This window comes from Sapajus apella, unplaced genomic scaffold (genome assembly GCF_009761245.1).
Source record: "Sapajus apella isolate SASKATOON/1434 unplaced genomic scaffold, GSC_monkey_1.0 scaffold121, whole genome shotgun sequence".
Lineage (NCBI taxonomy): Eukaryota > Metazoa > Chordata > Mammalia > Primates > Cebidae > Sapajus > Sapajus apella.
In genome coordinates, this window is record NW_022437061.1 from 3,973,220 (window position 1) to 3,989,811 (window position 16,592).

At 38.7% G+C, this 16,592-nt stretch overlaps 1 protein-coding gene across 14 annotated transcripts in view; it reads right to left on the reverse strand.

Annotated features, from left to right (window-relative positions):
* Nucleotides 1-16,592, reverse strand: part of CCDC158 (coiled-coil domain containing 158) — a 119,787-nt gene that overhangs the window by 66,393 nt on the left and 36,802 nt on the right. For all 14 annotated transcript variants that reach the window (XR_004263709.1, XR_004263708.1, XM_032261114.1 and 11 more), the window contains 6 exons: nucleotides 16,250-16,326; nucleotides 15,208-15,318; nucleotides 12,153-12,267; nucleotides 4,761-4,880; nucleotides 2,211-2,408; nucleotides 62-544 (listed from right to left, as the gene is read on the reverse strand). Coding sequence is in view for 12 of the 14 variants with exons in the window: in XM_032261114.1 (XP_032117005.1) it covers nucleotides 62-544; nucleotides 2,211-2,408; nucleotides 4,761-4,880; nucleotides 12,153-12,267; nucleotides 15,208-15,318; nucleotides 16,250-16,326 (1,104 nt within the window). In the remaining 2 variants the exon portion in view is untranslated. The remainder of the gene's footprint in view (nucleotides 1-61; nucleotides 545-2,210; nucleotides 2,409-4,760; nucleotides 4,881-12,152; nucleotides 12,268-15,207; nucleotides 15,319-16,249; nucleotides 16,327-16,592) is intronic.

Sequence of the window (16,592 nt, forward strand, 5' to 3'; positions counted from 1 at the left end):
ACCTGCTCATAAGAGAAATGCCATTTCAGAAGTTAAACCACAAAAAAAACCCTCTACAGACCTTAAGTTCCTGTAGTTCCAGCCGCCTATCGTTAATTTCTTTCTCCAGCTGAGCTTTTTCTACTTGCATAGCTCCAGCAGTTCGTCCATGCTGGCCCACCAGCTGTGTCATGTTCTCAATCTGCTGTCGCAGAATCTCGATCACCTTGTCCTTCTCTGTCATCTGCAGCTTGAGGGCCTCGCATTCTGTCTGCACATTTCTGAGGTGATCCCCTTCATTTTTCAAGTGTTGCAGCTCCTGCAATTTCAAGTCCACCCGGGAGCGGAGCTTTGTGATCTCTGCATTGGTAGCCTCAATGGCTCTCTCTTTTTCCTGGAGAGAAGTTGTCAGGTCTGATATTGTCCTCTCTGAGCTCTCCAGGGTCATTTTCTTGGCTGTCAACTCTTCTACTACTTTGCGCAGCATCTCTTTGGTGGATTCAAGCTGAGCAGTCAAGGAGGATACTTTTTCTAGACTTTCATTCTTTCCTTGAATTGCTGCCATCTGATTGTTAAAGAAAAGAGAATTTCACAGATTTGGGAGGATAGGTGTAGGCAACCTCAAGTGACACAAGTTAACCCAAAAGCATGAAATAAAGAATTAAGCAAGGTTTAATAATATATATTTTTTTAAGATGGGGGTCTCACTACGATCCCCTGGCTGGTGTTCTCAAATTCCCGGCCTCAACTGATCTCCTGCGTTGGCCTCCCAGAGTGCTGGGATTTCACACATTTCACACTGTACTTAGCATGTCTAGTTAAATTAACTTAATCATTTTGCTGTCAGAACTCTAGCTCTTATAACATATATAAGACTGATATATGCTAGTTAGACCAAGGTGGAGAGGGCTTAATTAAATAACAACGCTCCTCCACAATGGTGTTTTAGAGTAGGGTCTTGGAAAGTTTCCTTTGTGGATGTTTTCTGTACCAATTTAAATTAAGATAATCCTGGCAATGGGGGAAAGGGTGGTAGGATTTACAATAACTCCTTACTTTTAATTTCCCTCCAATCTTACCCTTAATTCTACCTCTGAGGAAAAAATAAATAAATAATGGCTTTTATCTACACACACATTCACATTTTCTGATCCTTGTTTGGAAAAGCTGAAGACTCTAACTTCCAGTTGGTCCTTTCATCCTTGTTCTTGCCCAGGTTAAGCCAGAGAGTAGGTTAATGACTTTGTCTGGGTCTAAGCCAAGATTGGTCCCTTGGTTTGCTTTCACATTCTGAGAAGCTTACACTTTTGCGGGATGCTTTTTATGTCCCTGTGGCAGTAACTGGCATTAGAGCCATATCTTCCCAGCACAGAAAGTACACTGCTGTGAAGAAGGCAGTCCATGTTTTGCTACTGGTGGGTGCACCGGAATGGAATGTATTTATCAGTTTCAATCAGTGTAGGGGCTGGGGGCTAGAGAGGAAAGCCTCTTTCAGGAGAAAAAGCAAAAAACTCTGTTAGAAAACTTCAACCCTGCTGCTCCTCAGATTGCCCGATAATTTGATGCTTCTCTGCTGCAGAAATAAGCAATTATTAAGTGACCAATTTTTAGGTAAAAGTGAAAAGGCAATTGGATAGGAGTTTAGTTTTTCAACAATGTACAAGTGAGATAAAGCTTAAGACATTTAGTTTAATTAGTGGTAAATATACATGTATAGAAGGCCAGGCATGGTGGCTCACACCTGTAATCCCACACTTTGGGAGGCTGAGGCAGGTGAATCACCTGAGGTCAGGAGTTTTCAACCAGCCTGGCCAACATGGTGAAACCCCATCTCTACTAAAAACACAAAAATTAGCTGGGCATGGTGGCACATGCCTGTAATCCCAGCTACTTGGGAGGCTGAGGCAGGAGAACTGCTTGAACCTGAAAGGTGGAGGTTGCAGTGAGCCGTGATTGTGCTACTGCACTCCAGCCTGGGCAATGAAGTGAAACTCTGTCTCAAAAAAAAAAAAAAGAATATATATATATATATGCACACACACACACACACACACACACGTATATATATATAAGTCAGGTTTTCATAAATTGCTCACAGAATCCATAGCTCTATTTTAGGAGCCATTTTAGGTCCATATATGTTAAAAACTAAAAGCCCTATTTAGACATAAAATACATTTTTCCCCCAGAGGAGATCGTCTGGCGATGGCACAGCCTGTGCAGGTGCTGACCTGCCGCTCCATCTGGCCCTGACACTCGCTCTTCAAGGCCTTGAGTAGGGCTTCCAGGCGCTGCACCTCCATGTTCCGGTCGTCCAGTTCCCGCCGCAGGTGGTCAATGGTGATGCTGTTGCCTGTGTCTCGGTCCCACAGACGCTTATTCTGCTCCTTCTCCAGACTCAGTTCCTTCTCCCTTTTGTGTAGATCAGCCTAAAAAAAGACAGGAATGCTTTTTTTCCTCCCTGCTATTAAGTAATTAAGATAAAATTTATGGCTGGGTGTGGTGGCTCACGCCTGTAATCCTAGCACTTTGGGAGGCCAAGGCGGGCAGATCACGAGGTCAGGAGATCGAGACCATCCTGGCCAACATGGTGAAACCCTGTCTCTATTAAAAATACAAAAAAATTAGGTGAGCATGGTGGTGCACGCCTGTAGTTCCAGCTACTCGGGAGGTTGAGGCAGGAGAATTGCTTGAACCCAGGAGGCGGAGGTTGCAGTGAGCCGAGATTGCGCCACTGCACTACAGCCTGGGCGACAGTGCAAGGCTCTGCCTCAAAAAAAAGATAAAATTTATTGTCTTTATATCATATTTGGAGCTTTTATGTGATTTCAGAAACCTTTGATTTTGGAATCTGATTCTTTTATAATGGGTTTTAATGGCTTAAGAGCAATTATTTCCAAGAAAAATAAGTTAACATTTTGCTTAAAATTTGTAGCATTACAAGTCTACCTCAAGGGACTAGACCCCAAATAATACATAATGAAAAGGAAAATACAGTAGATTTTAAAAGTCATCCAGTTTTTAAGTCTTGCATTTTCTAAGAAAGACATTATGCCTCACATCAAGTATGCTCCTATAATAAAGAAATGCTCAAAAGCATAAAGGAAAAATGGTAAGTAATGGAGAAATGGCAGAATAGTGGCTGGTACTGGAATTGGAGTAGCACCGGGGCTGTGAATAGAATTATCTCCCTTTTCAGTCACTTAAAAAATACATAGGTTGAATAGGAACAAAAACTCTGTAGACAGATTAGTAAAAACAAAGATATACCTATGTTCAAATGGCTTATGATCCAAGAGAAAGTTAAGATATAGACATAAGTAACTGGAAGTGGTTTTTCATTAAAGGGACAAAGATAAGGAATAGCAGAGAGAATCTCACTAAAGGGATCAAAATCCTTCAGGATGGTGTTTGAGTTAGACCTGAAGATGCAGAGATTAGGAAGAAGGGACAGGAAAGGGGCCTGTGTGTTTGCTTGGGGCACTGGGTCCAGGTAGAGAAAAAGGATTGGAAAAGTTAGCAGGCTTATGGATCATGAACAGTATTGAAAGGGAGGGTGTCTGACTCTACAGAGAAAGAAATTTTGAGTTGAAGAGTGACATTATCAGAACTATATTTTAGATATGGCATGTGGTAGCCCTTTAGATATGGGATGTGGTAGCCCTCCAGTTTGTCTCAACAGACAAACTGGAGTTGGGAACACCAGTAAGGGGATTGCCGTGCTCTCGGCAATGAATAATGGGGGTGCGGTGACCAAGCAGTGGTGATGGTAAGAATGAAAACGAAGACCAGGTTTCAGGATCTTTCAGACTTTCAGTCTCCAAGATTTTCAAATTAGATAGGAGAACACTGAGAAACATGCAAATGTTAGGTAAAGAACTGAAGAATTACACCAAGGTTAAGAGCTTCTCTACATAGCTGTCAGTTCCATCCTTACCTCAGCTCATCAAACCCTTGTGAGCCTGCAAAGGATGGTTTTACCAGCAAAGAACATCATTCCTTGGAATGGGGTTTGGTAAGCCAAGAAATTCATTCTACTATACCATTAATACCACAAAAGGGGGCTCCAAACATTTCCTTTCCTAAATTTCTCATCCTATAATTCCTCTAAAAGAGAACAGAGTTGCTTCATTATGATCACAATCCTATTGTTCTTTTCTTTTAAAACAACTTCACCTAACCATCCATTCAAAATTTCTATATAAAAAATTTGTATATGTTTTGAATGTTATTTGGCCTTAAAATGAACGTGTAACACTACAGCTAGTGCTCGACTTATGACCACAATTGGTTCCAACAGACCAGTCGTAACACGATTTGGTCGCAAGTTGAGTAGGCTATATGCACACGGAGATGGTAGTGCTGCCGGAAGCTGGTCCGCACTGTCGTACGCCCAGCTGGGCAACGTTTGCGCTGCCAGACGTGGAGCAGTCCTGGCTAGCTATTGTGGTCGTAAAGTCGAATGGTCGTAAGTTGCATAGGTCGTAAGTTGATCAATACCTGGTACTTTAATTTAATGGAATATGGCATCTACTTGAAAGACAATGGATGTTTCATGATCTTCACCTAATACTGTAACAGCTCTGCTTAATAAAAAAATAAAGTAGACAGAATATTATATTTTATATGCAAAACTTGAATTGTGCCTAAAACAATCTACTGCATATATACACAAATATTTTGTACATTTGTAATTTTATAAAGGAAACCAGTTTTGTGATATATTTTGGTGAAAAAATTTCCAGAATTAGTCTTATTCATATTTTAGAGCATGATCTTACCAACAGCTTTTGAAGCTGATCATCCAAATTTCCAGATTCCTGACTGAATTGATCACGCTCTGTCCGGGCTTCAGCTAGCTCTGAGTTGGCAAGGACTAACTGCTTTTCCAGGTCTTCTATCTGAAAGGAAAGTACAAATTGAACAGAGTCTGATTATGACAGTGGGTAATATAAAATTATAAATATAGACTTTGGAAGGCAAATGGCATTATTTTGAGAACAAAAAGTGTATTGTGAGGCTGGGTGCAGTTGCTCACAACAGTAATCCCAGCACTTTGGGAGGCCGAGGTGGGTGGATCACCTGAGGTCAGGAGTTTGCAATCAGCCTGGACAATATGGTGAAACCTCATCTCTACCAAAAATATAAAAATTATCCAGGCATGGTGGTGGGCACCTGTAATCCCAGCTACTTGGGAGGCTGAAACAGGAGAACTGACTGTACCTGGGAGATGGAGGTTGCTGTGAGCCAAGATCGTGCCATTGCACTACAGCCTGGGTGACAAGAGTGAAACTCTGTCACACACACACAAAAATTTATTGTGATGTGTTTTGTAAAGCTTTTTTTTTTTTTTTAAAGAAAATCTATGTTTAATTTAGCCAGGGAAATTAGACGAAATGAAATATTTAGTACTGCTGGATTTGGGCATTGCCTCTAACACATCTGTCTCCTGTTTTCATACTATTCAAGTTTTATATACTGCAAAGATATGTTCTATAATTTGGTATTTAAGAAAACTTGAGGGCTGGGCACAGTGCTCCATGCCTATAATCCTTTGGGAGGCCAAGGCAGGAGGATCCCTTGAGTCCAGGAGTTCGAGACCAGTCTCGGCAACATAGGGAGATCCCATATCTACAAAACTTTTTTTTAAAGATTAGCTGGGCATGGTGGTGCACAGCTGGGGTCCCAGCTACTCAGAAGGCTGAGGTGGGAGGACTGCTTGAGCCTGGGAGGTTAAAACTGCAGTGCGCCGTGATTATGTCATGGCACTCTAGCCTGGGTGACAGAGCAAAACCCTGTTTCATAAAAAGGAAGCTTGATATGGCATAAATAACATGCTGCAGAGCCTACACAAATAAACCGTATTATACTTAGGAGAGCTATTTTGTTTCAGAATGATTATCAAAGTTTCAGTAATAAAAGGCATTGAATATAAAAGAATGAATGATAATAAGTTATTAGCTATTGTCATTTTATAGTCACTACATTTTTAAAGGATAAATTTATATATATTTATAGTCAGACAACTTACATGGCCATTCTAACCCCCATTTTCTTCAACTATTAATATAAAATGGGAATAAGAGTACCAATTTTAGAGAATGTTAATGTGCATTTTTCTCTGACAAGGCAGCTGTTTGATGTGTTTGAAAATGCATTTCTAGGACACATGCCATAAAGTGCATCACTGTTAATAGCATTTCTATAGTTCTTAATGTCTAGAGTTCAGTGTATGCCAAGAGGCTAGGATCTCTGACTGTGGAAACTAAGGGTTTAGATTTCAGCTGAATCACACAATATCATAATAAGATATTAAAACAATGAGAACATTGTTTTATTACTCAACAGAGTGAGATTCCATCTCAAAACAAAAAACAACACAAAACAAAAAAAACTTTCCTAACTAGAGAACATATGACTAACTTCTTCTTGACAACTTTCTAGTTTTACTATTATCTATTTTTAAAGATCTTTACTTATTAATTCAACACATATTGAATTATGTTGCATATAAATACATATACATGTCTCCCTCTTTCATAATCATAAATAATAGATGTTTTATGTATGTATCTATCTATCTAAATCTATATATATATGAATAGAAAAGTAATAACATAGGACTATCAGTTTCCCATTTACCTACAGAAATCAGGATATAGATTTAATATTTATATTGGCTATATTCCTAAACTGACTTTGTATTTGGCTCTATGCTATGTATAAAAAAGTATTTAACAAGAATTAGGTACACATAAAATATTAGGTTATCTCTCAAATATATTCCTAGACTCTAATAATCCAATAAAGAAGCACTTTACAGGAGGCTGAGGTGGGAGGGTCACTTGAGGCCAGGAGTTTGAGACCAGCCTGGGCAAGACCCCATCTGTACAAAAAAAAAAGTAAAAATAGCCCGGTATGGTGGTGCATGCCTGTAGTTTTGGCTAGTAAGGAGGGTGAGGTGGGAGGATTGCTTGAGCCCGGAGGTTTGAGGCTGTAGTGAGTCATGATCATGCCACTGCATTCTAGCCTGGGCAACAGAGTGAGACACTTTCTCTTAAAAAAACAACAAAAAAAGTACTTCTTGTGCTCTCCTTTTGGGGCACATATAGGAAAAGAAATTTAAAAAGCCCCATAAAAATTCAACCTCTGTAACACAGGTAACTTCCTAAGAAAAATGAATGAACAATATCAATTGATAAAAATCTCTTCACTTTTATTATTAGGAAAGACTAAATCAGTACACACTTAGTATATAAAGTAAGGGGAAGAACCACAAACTTTTACTGTTACACATTTTACTGTTACACATTGCCTGGCAAGGAATGGGTACAAGAACATGATCCAAGAGGCAATATGATCAGGCAAAGAGCCAAACACCTTAGGTTCTGGTCTAGTTTCTGTCACATAACTTCTCCGTGATTCCATTTTTTTTCATCTATAATTGGAAAGAATATTCTAGATGATCTCTCATGTTCCTCTCAATTCCAATACTATTTTTCATGAGAACAGTATTAATAAGGCTGAAATAATTTATTTTCTACCTGTCTTTTGAGCTATAAATTTAAGAAGAACATTTTCAATTTGAATTAGTCATATGAATAAAACAAATGTTTTCTACTCCTAGCTTGGCATAAACCATTTCTATCCTTGAGCAAAGAAAAGAATTTGTATATGTGCTATAAAAGCTTAAATTAAGATTTGCTCTTTTGTCTGCTTTCACAGACAAAAAAAAAAAAAGAAAGAAAGAAAAAGAAAAGAGCCAAGTCTTATCTTTCCATCTGTTTACTTGGTATAAGAGGTTCCTCCAGCCCCCTGCAGGAGCATTTGTTTTGTAGTTGTCAGTACTGACTCAGCTGCTATAGCTCTGCTTTTACCTTTCACTTTTTAGAGTAAAAACATTTATATTAATCAATCAAAAAGATAAATGGAGAGTGAAAGGGAAAACCACTGAAGTAGCAGGTGAGCTGATATAAACAGCTGTAAAAAACACTCTAAAGAAAAGCCTTTTAAAATATCCGGAATAAATACCGACATTTGAGATGTATTAATTTGAGATGTATTTCTTCTTCTTTTCTTTTTATGTAGCAGCACTGGTTTTCCCTTTCACCATCTATGAATCCGCTTTTTGGTTTGGATCACCGGACAAATGGGTATTTGGATTTCATTCTAATCTCACACTGATTTTAGAGATATTACCAATCATATCAAATCATATGGGGTTTGGTTTGTCTGTTGATGGTGGTGGTTTCTGTTTTTGTGCTCAAAAAGACACAGTTATGGGATAATAAGGGATGCTGCAGGCCAGCATGGCGGTGCATTGGCAGCACCATGCAAACAGGTTTGCACAGAATCTTCCTGTACAGTATATAGCTCCAGCCAGTGCTACTAAATCATTACTTTTTTAGTACAAAGTTCAGCCCCAACCACTTTCAAAGTAGTAAAAATAAACATAGAATCAACATCATGAGATATTTTTGTTGTCAAAAAGCGAAAGTTAAGAGTAAAACCAAATCTACAGAGCCAATAGTGACAGCTTCTACTGGTCCAAATTCGTAACAGGGGATTCTGGAGTTTCTCCTAAAATGGAAAGAGAAGAATAGAAAACAGCATTACAGTAAAACACTTTTGTAAACTACAAAAGCTACATCTCAAATTTTCTTTGAAGTACAATTTCTATGTTCACCAATATAAAATAATTGTGTTAAACTGAAGAGAAACATTAACCTCCTAAACAAGTTTTCTCTTAATTTATGGATTCTAGTTGGAAAAGTTTTGCTTAGACCTGCCATGTCATCAATTTTTTGAAATAAAGACACCTTTTAAAGTGAAGAAATCTGACCTCAGGAGAAAATACTAATACTGCCCCTCAAAAAACATGCTGATGTGTAATATCAACACATTTTTATGAGTTTTCTTTCACACAAATCTCGCTTTTGTTTTTTTGAGGCAGGGTCGCACTCTGTTGCCTAGGGTAAAGCAGGTGGTGTGATCATGGCTCACTGCAGCCTCAATCTCCCAGCCCCAAGCTATCCTCCTGTCTTAGCCTGCTGAGTAGCTAGGACAAGAGGTGCGCGCGCTACCATGCCCGAATAATTTTTTACTTTTGTTTTTATTTTTGCAGAGACAGGAGTCCCACTGTGTTGCCCAGCCTTGTTTCAAACTCCTGGGCTCAAGTGATCCTCCTGTCTCAGCCTTCCAAAGTGCTGAGATTACAGGTGTAAGCGACTGCACCCGGCCATGAATCTCACTTTTAATCACAGCTTTTATGCATTATTTCCTTTGATATTTTTCCTTGTTGTTATTTGAATAGTATATACTGAAATTTGCACTGAAATAACAGAGAAAAATAGATTTTAAGGTAGTTATAGGCTTTAGCAGTATCAAGGCATATGAAAATAAAAAATTAAGAACAATTTGTTTTTAGATTTTATATTCAATTCATTATAACGAAAACATTTTATAACAATACAATTTTTTATGATCCCAGGTGAAATCCTTGTTGTTAGCTTGCTTGATTTTCCTTGCTCAGCTACACCATGTATTAAATGTCACCCCAGTCCAGAGTGTACTTAGCTATATTTACATGGCAGTCATCTCTCAGTGCTCCCTGACCATACCAAAGGGAGTTACTGTTGAGACAGTCTAGTTAACCATCAACTAGGCGCCAGCTCTATTTAGGGTCACTATGGTTTATTATAAATCTCAGTGATTTATTATAACTAATGAAACTGATATGCCCTCCTTATTTCCATTAGCTGTTTATTATTTAAGACTGTCAAAATTCTTGCTGAGCCACTATCTACATTATCACAAAATAAGAGAATGATTTTAATATCATGTTTGTATCTATATGACCCCAAAACATCATGCAAAAAGCTTTCAGTCATTCATCTGGATCTTATGCTTCTACAATGCCTAACATTTAAATGTGTATAGAAACTTGGAAATTTTTTTATATGCTTTAGATGGACATTTCGGTGTTTGTGAAAAACTTTCCAATATGTCCAAATCAGCATGATACTATATATTGGACCAAATACAAATTAGCAAATAATGGGTGAGGCTTCTAAAAGGATGATTTTTTTCAAACAACCATATAATGGAAAGCTATAGCAGTTACCGATTATGTACGAAACCACAGGTGAGTTGAGCTTTATTTAGTACTCTAGTTTTTCAAAACGTTTGCCAATAGACAATGGTACTTAATCTTTCCAAAATGATGTGAGTGATTATCATGAATATGCATTATTATATTGGACTGTAACATAACAGCTCTCCTATCTCCTCTCTCACTGTCAGATTGTCAGCTCTCACTTCTGCCAGAGTGCCTACCTCCACTAGACCCAAGTGATAATGCATCCTCCCACCCCAGGGTGTACTGAAATCAGCCCCTCCTGCTGTTGTCTGCAGGGTGTGGTCATGACCTTTTGTACAGGCTTCCTCTGCCCAGACTGGGGTGGACATTCCTGCTATCAATCATCAGGGGAAAAGCTTGTCCTGAGAAAAGAAGCTAGAACACAAAAAGCAGGCTTCAGAAAGGCAGAGAAACGCGTATGTTCCTCTCTGACTTTTTGTTTGTTGAGTGCACCCTTTAAGCAGTCTGAAGTCCCTTAAGGTTGCTCAGAGGTGGCAGTGCTTGAAATAACATTGCCACAAGGATTTAGGTTAAGGGCTGTGCAAGGAGGTTTACAAAAGGAGGCAGTGTTATTCAAACTGCAACTCACCAGTGAATCATGAAATCAATTTAGTAAGCTTCAAATCAGCATCTGAAGAGAAGAGAAAACAGCCAGCATCACATGTAATAGGGGTAAATATTGTTTTGTGAATCTTGCTTCAGTTACATGTGTGTATTGGGTCATAAGATGAACTATATTTCTTACTGCGAGTCATAATGGAAAATACTTGGAAGACACTGCTGTAAAGGATCCACATCTATAACTGAGATTATACGGTTTCATATTACTCTCTATGGCTTAGACTTTAGTAAAGTCATGTCTAAATTTCATCCTTATCTTCGCTGTGATTAAAGACTGAGGGCTTATTTCCATACTTGAACCAAGGAAAACAGCCCCCTCCTGTGGCCAGCTGGAGTGATAGATGTAAATAAAATGAGGGGTTGCCCAAAGAAGGGCAAATGTCTGGAAGAATTTGTGGTGCGATATGTAATTCTTCCCATTTGGAACTTTCCCCCATGTACTGTTACCCTATAGAATGGGTTTCATTTTATAAAGGGAATCTGGCAGCTTCCTTATTTCCAAACTACTGCTCCAAATAGCTAAGGTGTGATAAACTGACTACAAGTGACAGAACTGTATCTAAATTGTTTCTGCATGGCTAAGGGTCTCTTATAGGTAGGATGACTAAATGTAGACTGTATCTTCCAAACGGGACACTATGGAGATGAGCGGTAGCATTCATAAAATAGGACACTGGGCTAGTAAGTGTAAACTGAGACTGTCTCAGGCAAGCAGGCTTGGGTGATCACCCTTCTCACAGGGAATGAAGAACACTCCTTTTAACAGCAGCTCCTTGTTTTTTAGAGTCTTACTGTTTTACAAATGGTTGAAATGAACAAAAACCTAAGCTCTGGATAAACAGATGACAATGATACTGAATAGCTTCTCTTTAGCTATGGAAAGTGAGAGAAACAAAACAATGGAATATCAAATATTAATTAATGTGGTTTTAAAAGGAATTATATAATGATGAGAGATGAAGACTTATCTTCCTAATTAATTTTTATGTAATTAATTTATTAATTAAAGTTAATTCGGTTTGCTAGCTTCATAATGATTAAGTGTTAGGAATTGAAGTAAGAGAGGAAATAGGCCCCAAAAATATTGAGTAGTAGGGGGAAGATCAGCTGGTATGGAAGTATCTGCTAAAGGTAGGCTAAGTAAAAATAATTAAGATGCTCTTATTTTTTAGTTTATTTTTTAGAAACTTAAACTATGCAAAAAATGTCTTGTTAAGAATGAATCAGAGTATATAATTTAAATAAAAATTGTTTATAGTTTAAAATATAATATAGCATCCTCTGACTCCACCTTACAAACTGCTCTTAATTTGAAATTACTTTGATTCCTTATTTTCAAATAAACTATTAATAATATAATGTCATCTCTGGATATTACAGTCTCTAGAAGCAGAGCAGCAAAACCTAAACTTACCTTGTCTTCATACGTTCTTTTGGCTTCTCTTAATTCAGAACGTAGCTGAGAAACAGTAGATTCCAGATCGCTGAGCTGACGCATATACATAGAATTTTGGTTTCTTGCTTGCTCTCTAAGAAGAGTTTAGAAGGGGAATAAATGCAAATAGAGAAGTAAAAATAAGTGTAACACCTAAGAGTATTCTAGCCTTTTGATACTACCACTAGTTATTTTATATGGCATTATTAAGCCAGTAGTCTTTTATTTTCCAAAATTGACTCTCAAAAGCATCAGCTCAAATACATTGCTAATTACTGAAGCTGGGTGACAGCTGTATAAGGAGTGCATTACACTATTTTCTCTCTACTTTTGTATATGATAGAAAATGTCCATATAAAAAATTTTAACATACAACTCAAAATTATTTCTACACATATGCATATATTTTATTTCTATACATTCATATATATTATACACACACACATGCACACTGATATGGTTTGGCTCTGTGTTCCCACCCAAATCTCATCTCGAGTTGTAATCCCCGCATGTCAGGGGTGGGACCTGGTGGGAGGTGATTGGATTGTGGGGCCAGATTTCCCCCATGCTGTTTTCATGATAGTGAGTTTTCACAATATCTGATGGTTTAACAGCAGAGCACTTCCCCCATTCCTGCTCCACTATGGTAGTATGTGCATGCTTCCCCTTTGCCTTCTGATTGTTAGCTTCCTGAGGCCTCCTGGTCATGATCCCTGTTAAGCCTGTGGAACTATGAGTCAACTAAACTTCTTTTTTTCATAAATTACCCAGTCTCAGGTAGTTCTTTATAGTAGCATAAGAACAGGTTAATACAGAAAACTGGTACCAGGAGAGTGGGGACATTGTTACAAAAATACATGAAATGTGGAAGTGACTTTGGAACTAGATAACAAGCAGAGGTTGGAACCGTTTGGAGGGATCAGGAGAAGACAGGAAGATGAGGGAAAGTTTGAAACTTCCTAGAGACTTGTTGAAAGGTTGTGACCAAAATGCTGATCGTGATATGGACAATGAGTACAGGCTGAGGTGGTCTCAGATGGAGATGAGGAACTTCTTGGGAACTGGGGTAAAGATCACTCTCACTATGCTTTAGCAGAGACTGGCAGATTTTGTCCCTACCCAAAAGATCTGTGGAACTTTGATCTTGAGAGAGATAATTCAGGGTATCTGGCAGAAGACATTTCTAAGCAGCATCAAGATGTCACCTGGCTGTTTCTGAAAGCATACAGTCATATGTATTCATAAAGAGATGGTCTGAAATTGGAACTTATGTTTAAAAGGAAAGCACAGTGTAAAAATTTGAAAAATTTGCAGCCTGACCATGTGGTAGAAAAGAGAAACCCATTTTCTGGGGAGAAATTCAAGCTGTGGGCTGCAGAAATTTGCATAAGTAAGGAGGAGCTGTAAGACAATGGGGAACATGTCTCCAGGACATGTCAGAGATCTTCAGGCAGACCCTCCTATCACAGGCCCAGTAGCCTAGGAGGAAAAAATGGTTTTGTGAGCCAGGGCCCTCCCAACTGCTCTGTGCATCCTCAGTACATGGCGTCCTATGTCCCAGCTCTTCCAGCTCCAGCCATGGCTAAAAGGGGCCAAGGTACAGCTTGGGCCACTGTATCAGAGGGTGCAAGCCCCAAGGTTTGGCAGCTTTCACATGGTGTTGGGCCTGAAGGTGCACAGAAAGCAAGAGCTGAGGTTTGGAAACCTCTGCCTAGATTTCAGAGCATGTATGGAAATGCCTGGGTGTCCAGGCAGAAGTCTGCTGCAGGGGTACAGCCTTCATGGAAAGCCTCTACTAGGGTAGTGCAGAGAGGAAACGTGGGGATGGAACTCCCACACAGAGTCCCCACTGGGGCACTGCCTAGTAGAGCTGTGAGAAGAGGGCCACTATCCTCCAGATCCCAGAATGATAGATCCACAGACAGCTAGCACTGTACATGTGGAAAAGCTCCAGGCACTCAATGACAGCCTGTGAAAGCAGCCACGGAAGCTGTATTGTGCAGAGCCATAGGGACAGAGCTGCCTAAGGCCTTGGGAGCCCACCCCTTGCATCACTGTGCCCTGGATGTGAGACATGGAGTCAAAGGAGATTATTTTAGAGCTTAATGATTTAAGGAGAGCCCCACTGGATTTTGGACTTGCATGGGGCCTGTAACCCCTCTGTTTTGGCCAATTTCTTCCATTTGTAACAGAAGCATTTACCCAATGCCTGTAACCCAATTGTATCTTGGAAGTAACAAAATTGTTTTTTAATTTACAGCTCATAGATGGAAGGGACTTACCTTGTCTCAGATGAGACTTTGGACTGTGGACTTTTGAGTTAATGCTGAAATGAGTTAAGACTGGGGGACTGTTGAGAAGGGATAATTGTATTTTAAAATTTGAGAAGAACATGATATTTGGGAGGGTTCCTGTGGTGGAATGATACAGCTTGGCTCTTTGTCCCCACTCAAATCTCATGTTGAATTGTAATTGCCATGTGTTAGGGGAGGGCCATGGTGGGAGGTAAACTGGATCATGGAGGCAGATTTCTTCCGTGCTTTTCTTGTGATAGTGAGTTCTCACAAGATCTGATGGTTTAAAAGCGTGACACATCCCCACATTCTCTCTCTCTTGCGCCGCCATGGTAAGATGTACTTATTTCCCTTTTGCCTCTGTCATAATTGTAAGTTTCCTGAGGCCTCCCAGTCATGACTCCTGTTAGGCTGATGGAACTGTGAGTCGATTAAACTTCTTTACTTCATAAATTACCCAGTCTCAGGTAGTTCTTTATAGCAGTGTAAGAAGGGACTTATACAAATACTTAAAACAGACAGTCCCAGGAGCCCCAGATACTTGCAAAAATACTTCTTATATGGTCAGATAATATTATCTATGTTAAATAATATTTCCTGTTCATTTAAATGTTAGAAAAAAAGTTTTACTTTCTTATGAAATCTTACTAAGCAAATTATAAAAGATTATAGAACAGAAAGTTAATGAAAATAATATCTCTAAAATGAAGATGAATAACTAACAGTTTCAAACCACATACTGAATGATTTCCATTTGACTCTGGATACTATTGGCTTGGCTTCGAGCACTGCTGGCTTTCTCAGTAAGTCCTGTTACTTCAACTTCATGTTCACTTATTAACTGCTCAATCCTAAAAAAGAATGTGGTGATTGCTATTTGATACAGAAGATTTTCCAGACTATGAATTATTTTTAAAATTAATGATTTTCGATACTCTCAAATTTAGTATTTTGCTTTGCTTTTGTATATGCTACTCTTTTAATAACAAGTGTCTACAACAGGGCCAAAATCCTTTATCCAAACCTTTTGGGAGCCAGCCAGTTTTGGAATTCAGAATTTTTTTTGATTTTACAATGGTGATAAATTGCAAATACTATATATTATATGACACCCCCAGTGAGATCTAGGGAAGTGTCCCATTAATCAAACATATTATGAATGCAACAATTTGTAAATATTCACACTAAATCATAGATGATAAAATGGTTTACATTAGCTCTGGTCAGGTTTTTCCAACAAATGAGTGGAAAAACTCTCTCCTTCGCCAAACATTAGTCTGTCTTTTGAGGCCTCTTTTCAACTAGGCCTCAACCTTTGGCCTGCCTAGCCCATACTTAGCAAGAATCTTCCCAAGTCAGTTTAGTCCTCCTACCCTCTATATCTGATCAAATTCTTCATCCTCTTCCCTTGATACCTAAGCCCTTGGCCTGCCTTTAGCAAGAATTCCCCCTATTCTTAAGGCTTTTTCTTAGTAATTTTGCATCCACAGATCCCCTCACCCTGCCCCTTGGCTATAAATCCCCATTTGGCCTTGTATTGGAAGCTGACCTCAATCTCTCTCTCCTATAGCAATACTCCTATTGGAATCATCTCAAATAAAGTCTTCCTTACCATTTTAACAAGGGTCAGGAAAACGAAATTTTAACATGAGTTTCCTATAAACTTATAAAAAAAAAACTTATGTGTTTCAGAGCTGTTTAGATTTTGGAATAGTGGCTGAAATACTATAAAACTGTGGTTTGGTTTCACTATGCTTTTCCACACCTCAGTCAGAAACCTACCTATCTTGATGTTGTTGTAGTAGTAGCTCTATTTTGTTCTGTGATTCAGATTTCAGTGCTTCAAGTTGATCCTCTACCTGGTTTTTAAAAAGAGACACTGATTTAGTTACCAGTAAATATGATGCTTGGAAAATCTAGAGATTTTCAACTAAAGGAATGCTTTAATTACAGATAGAATTATAAAATCAGATACATTCTATCCCTATATTTTATTAGATATTTTACTTTGTCTATACTGTCATGACGCTATGCAGGTAATCAAGCTAGTTCCTATCATGAGAGATTACTGTGGAATTAACTTCTGTTATTTCAGAAAAAAGAGAACTTGGCTTACTTTTAAGAT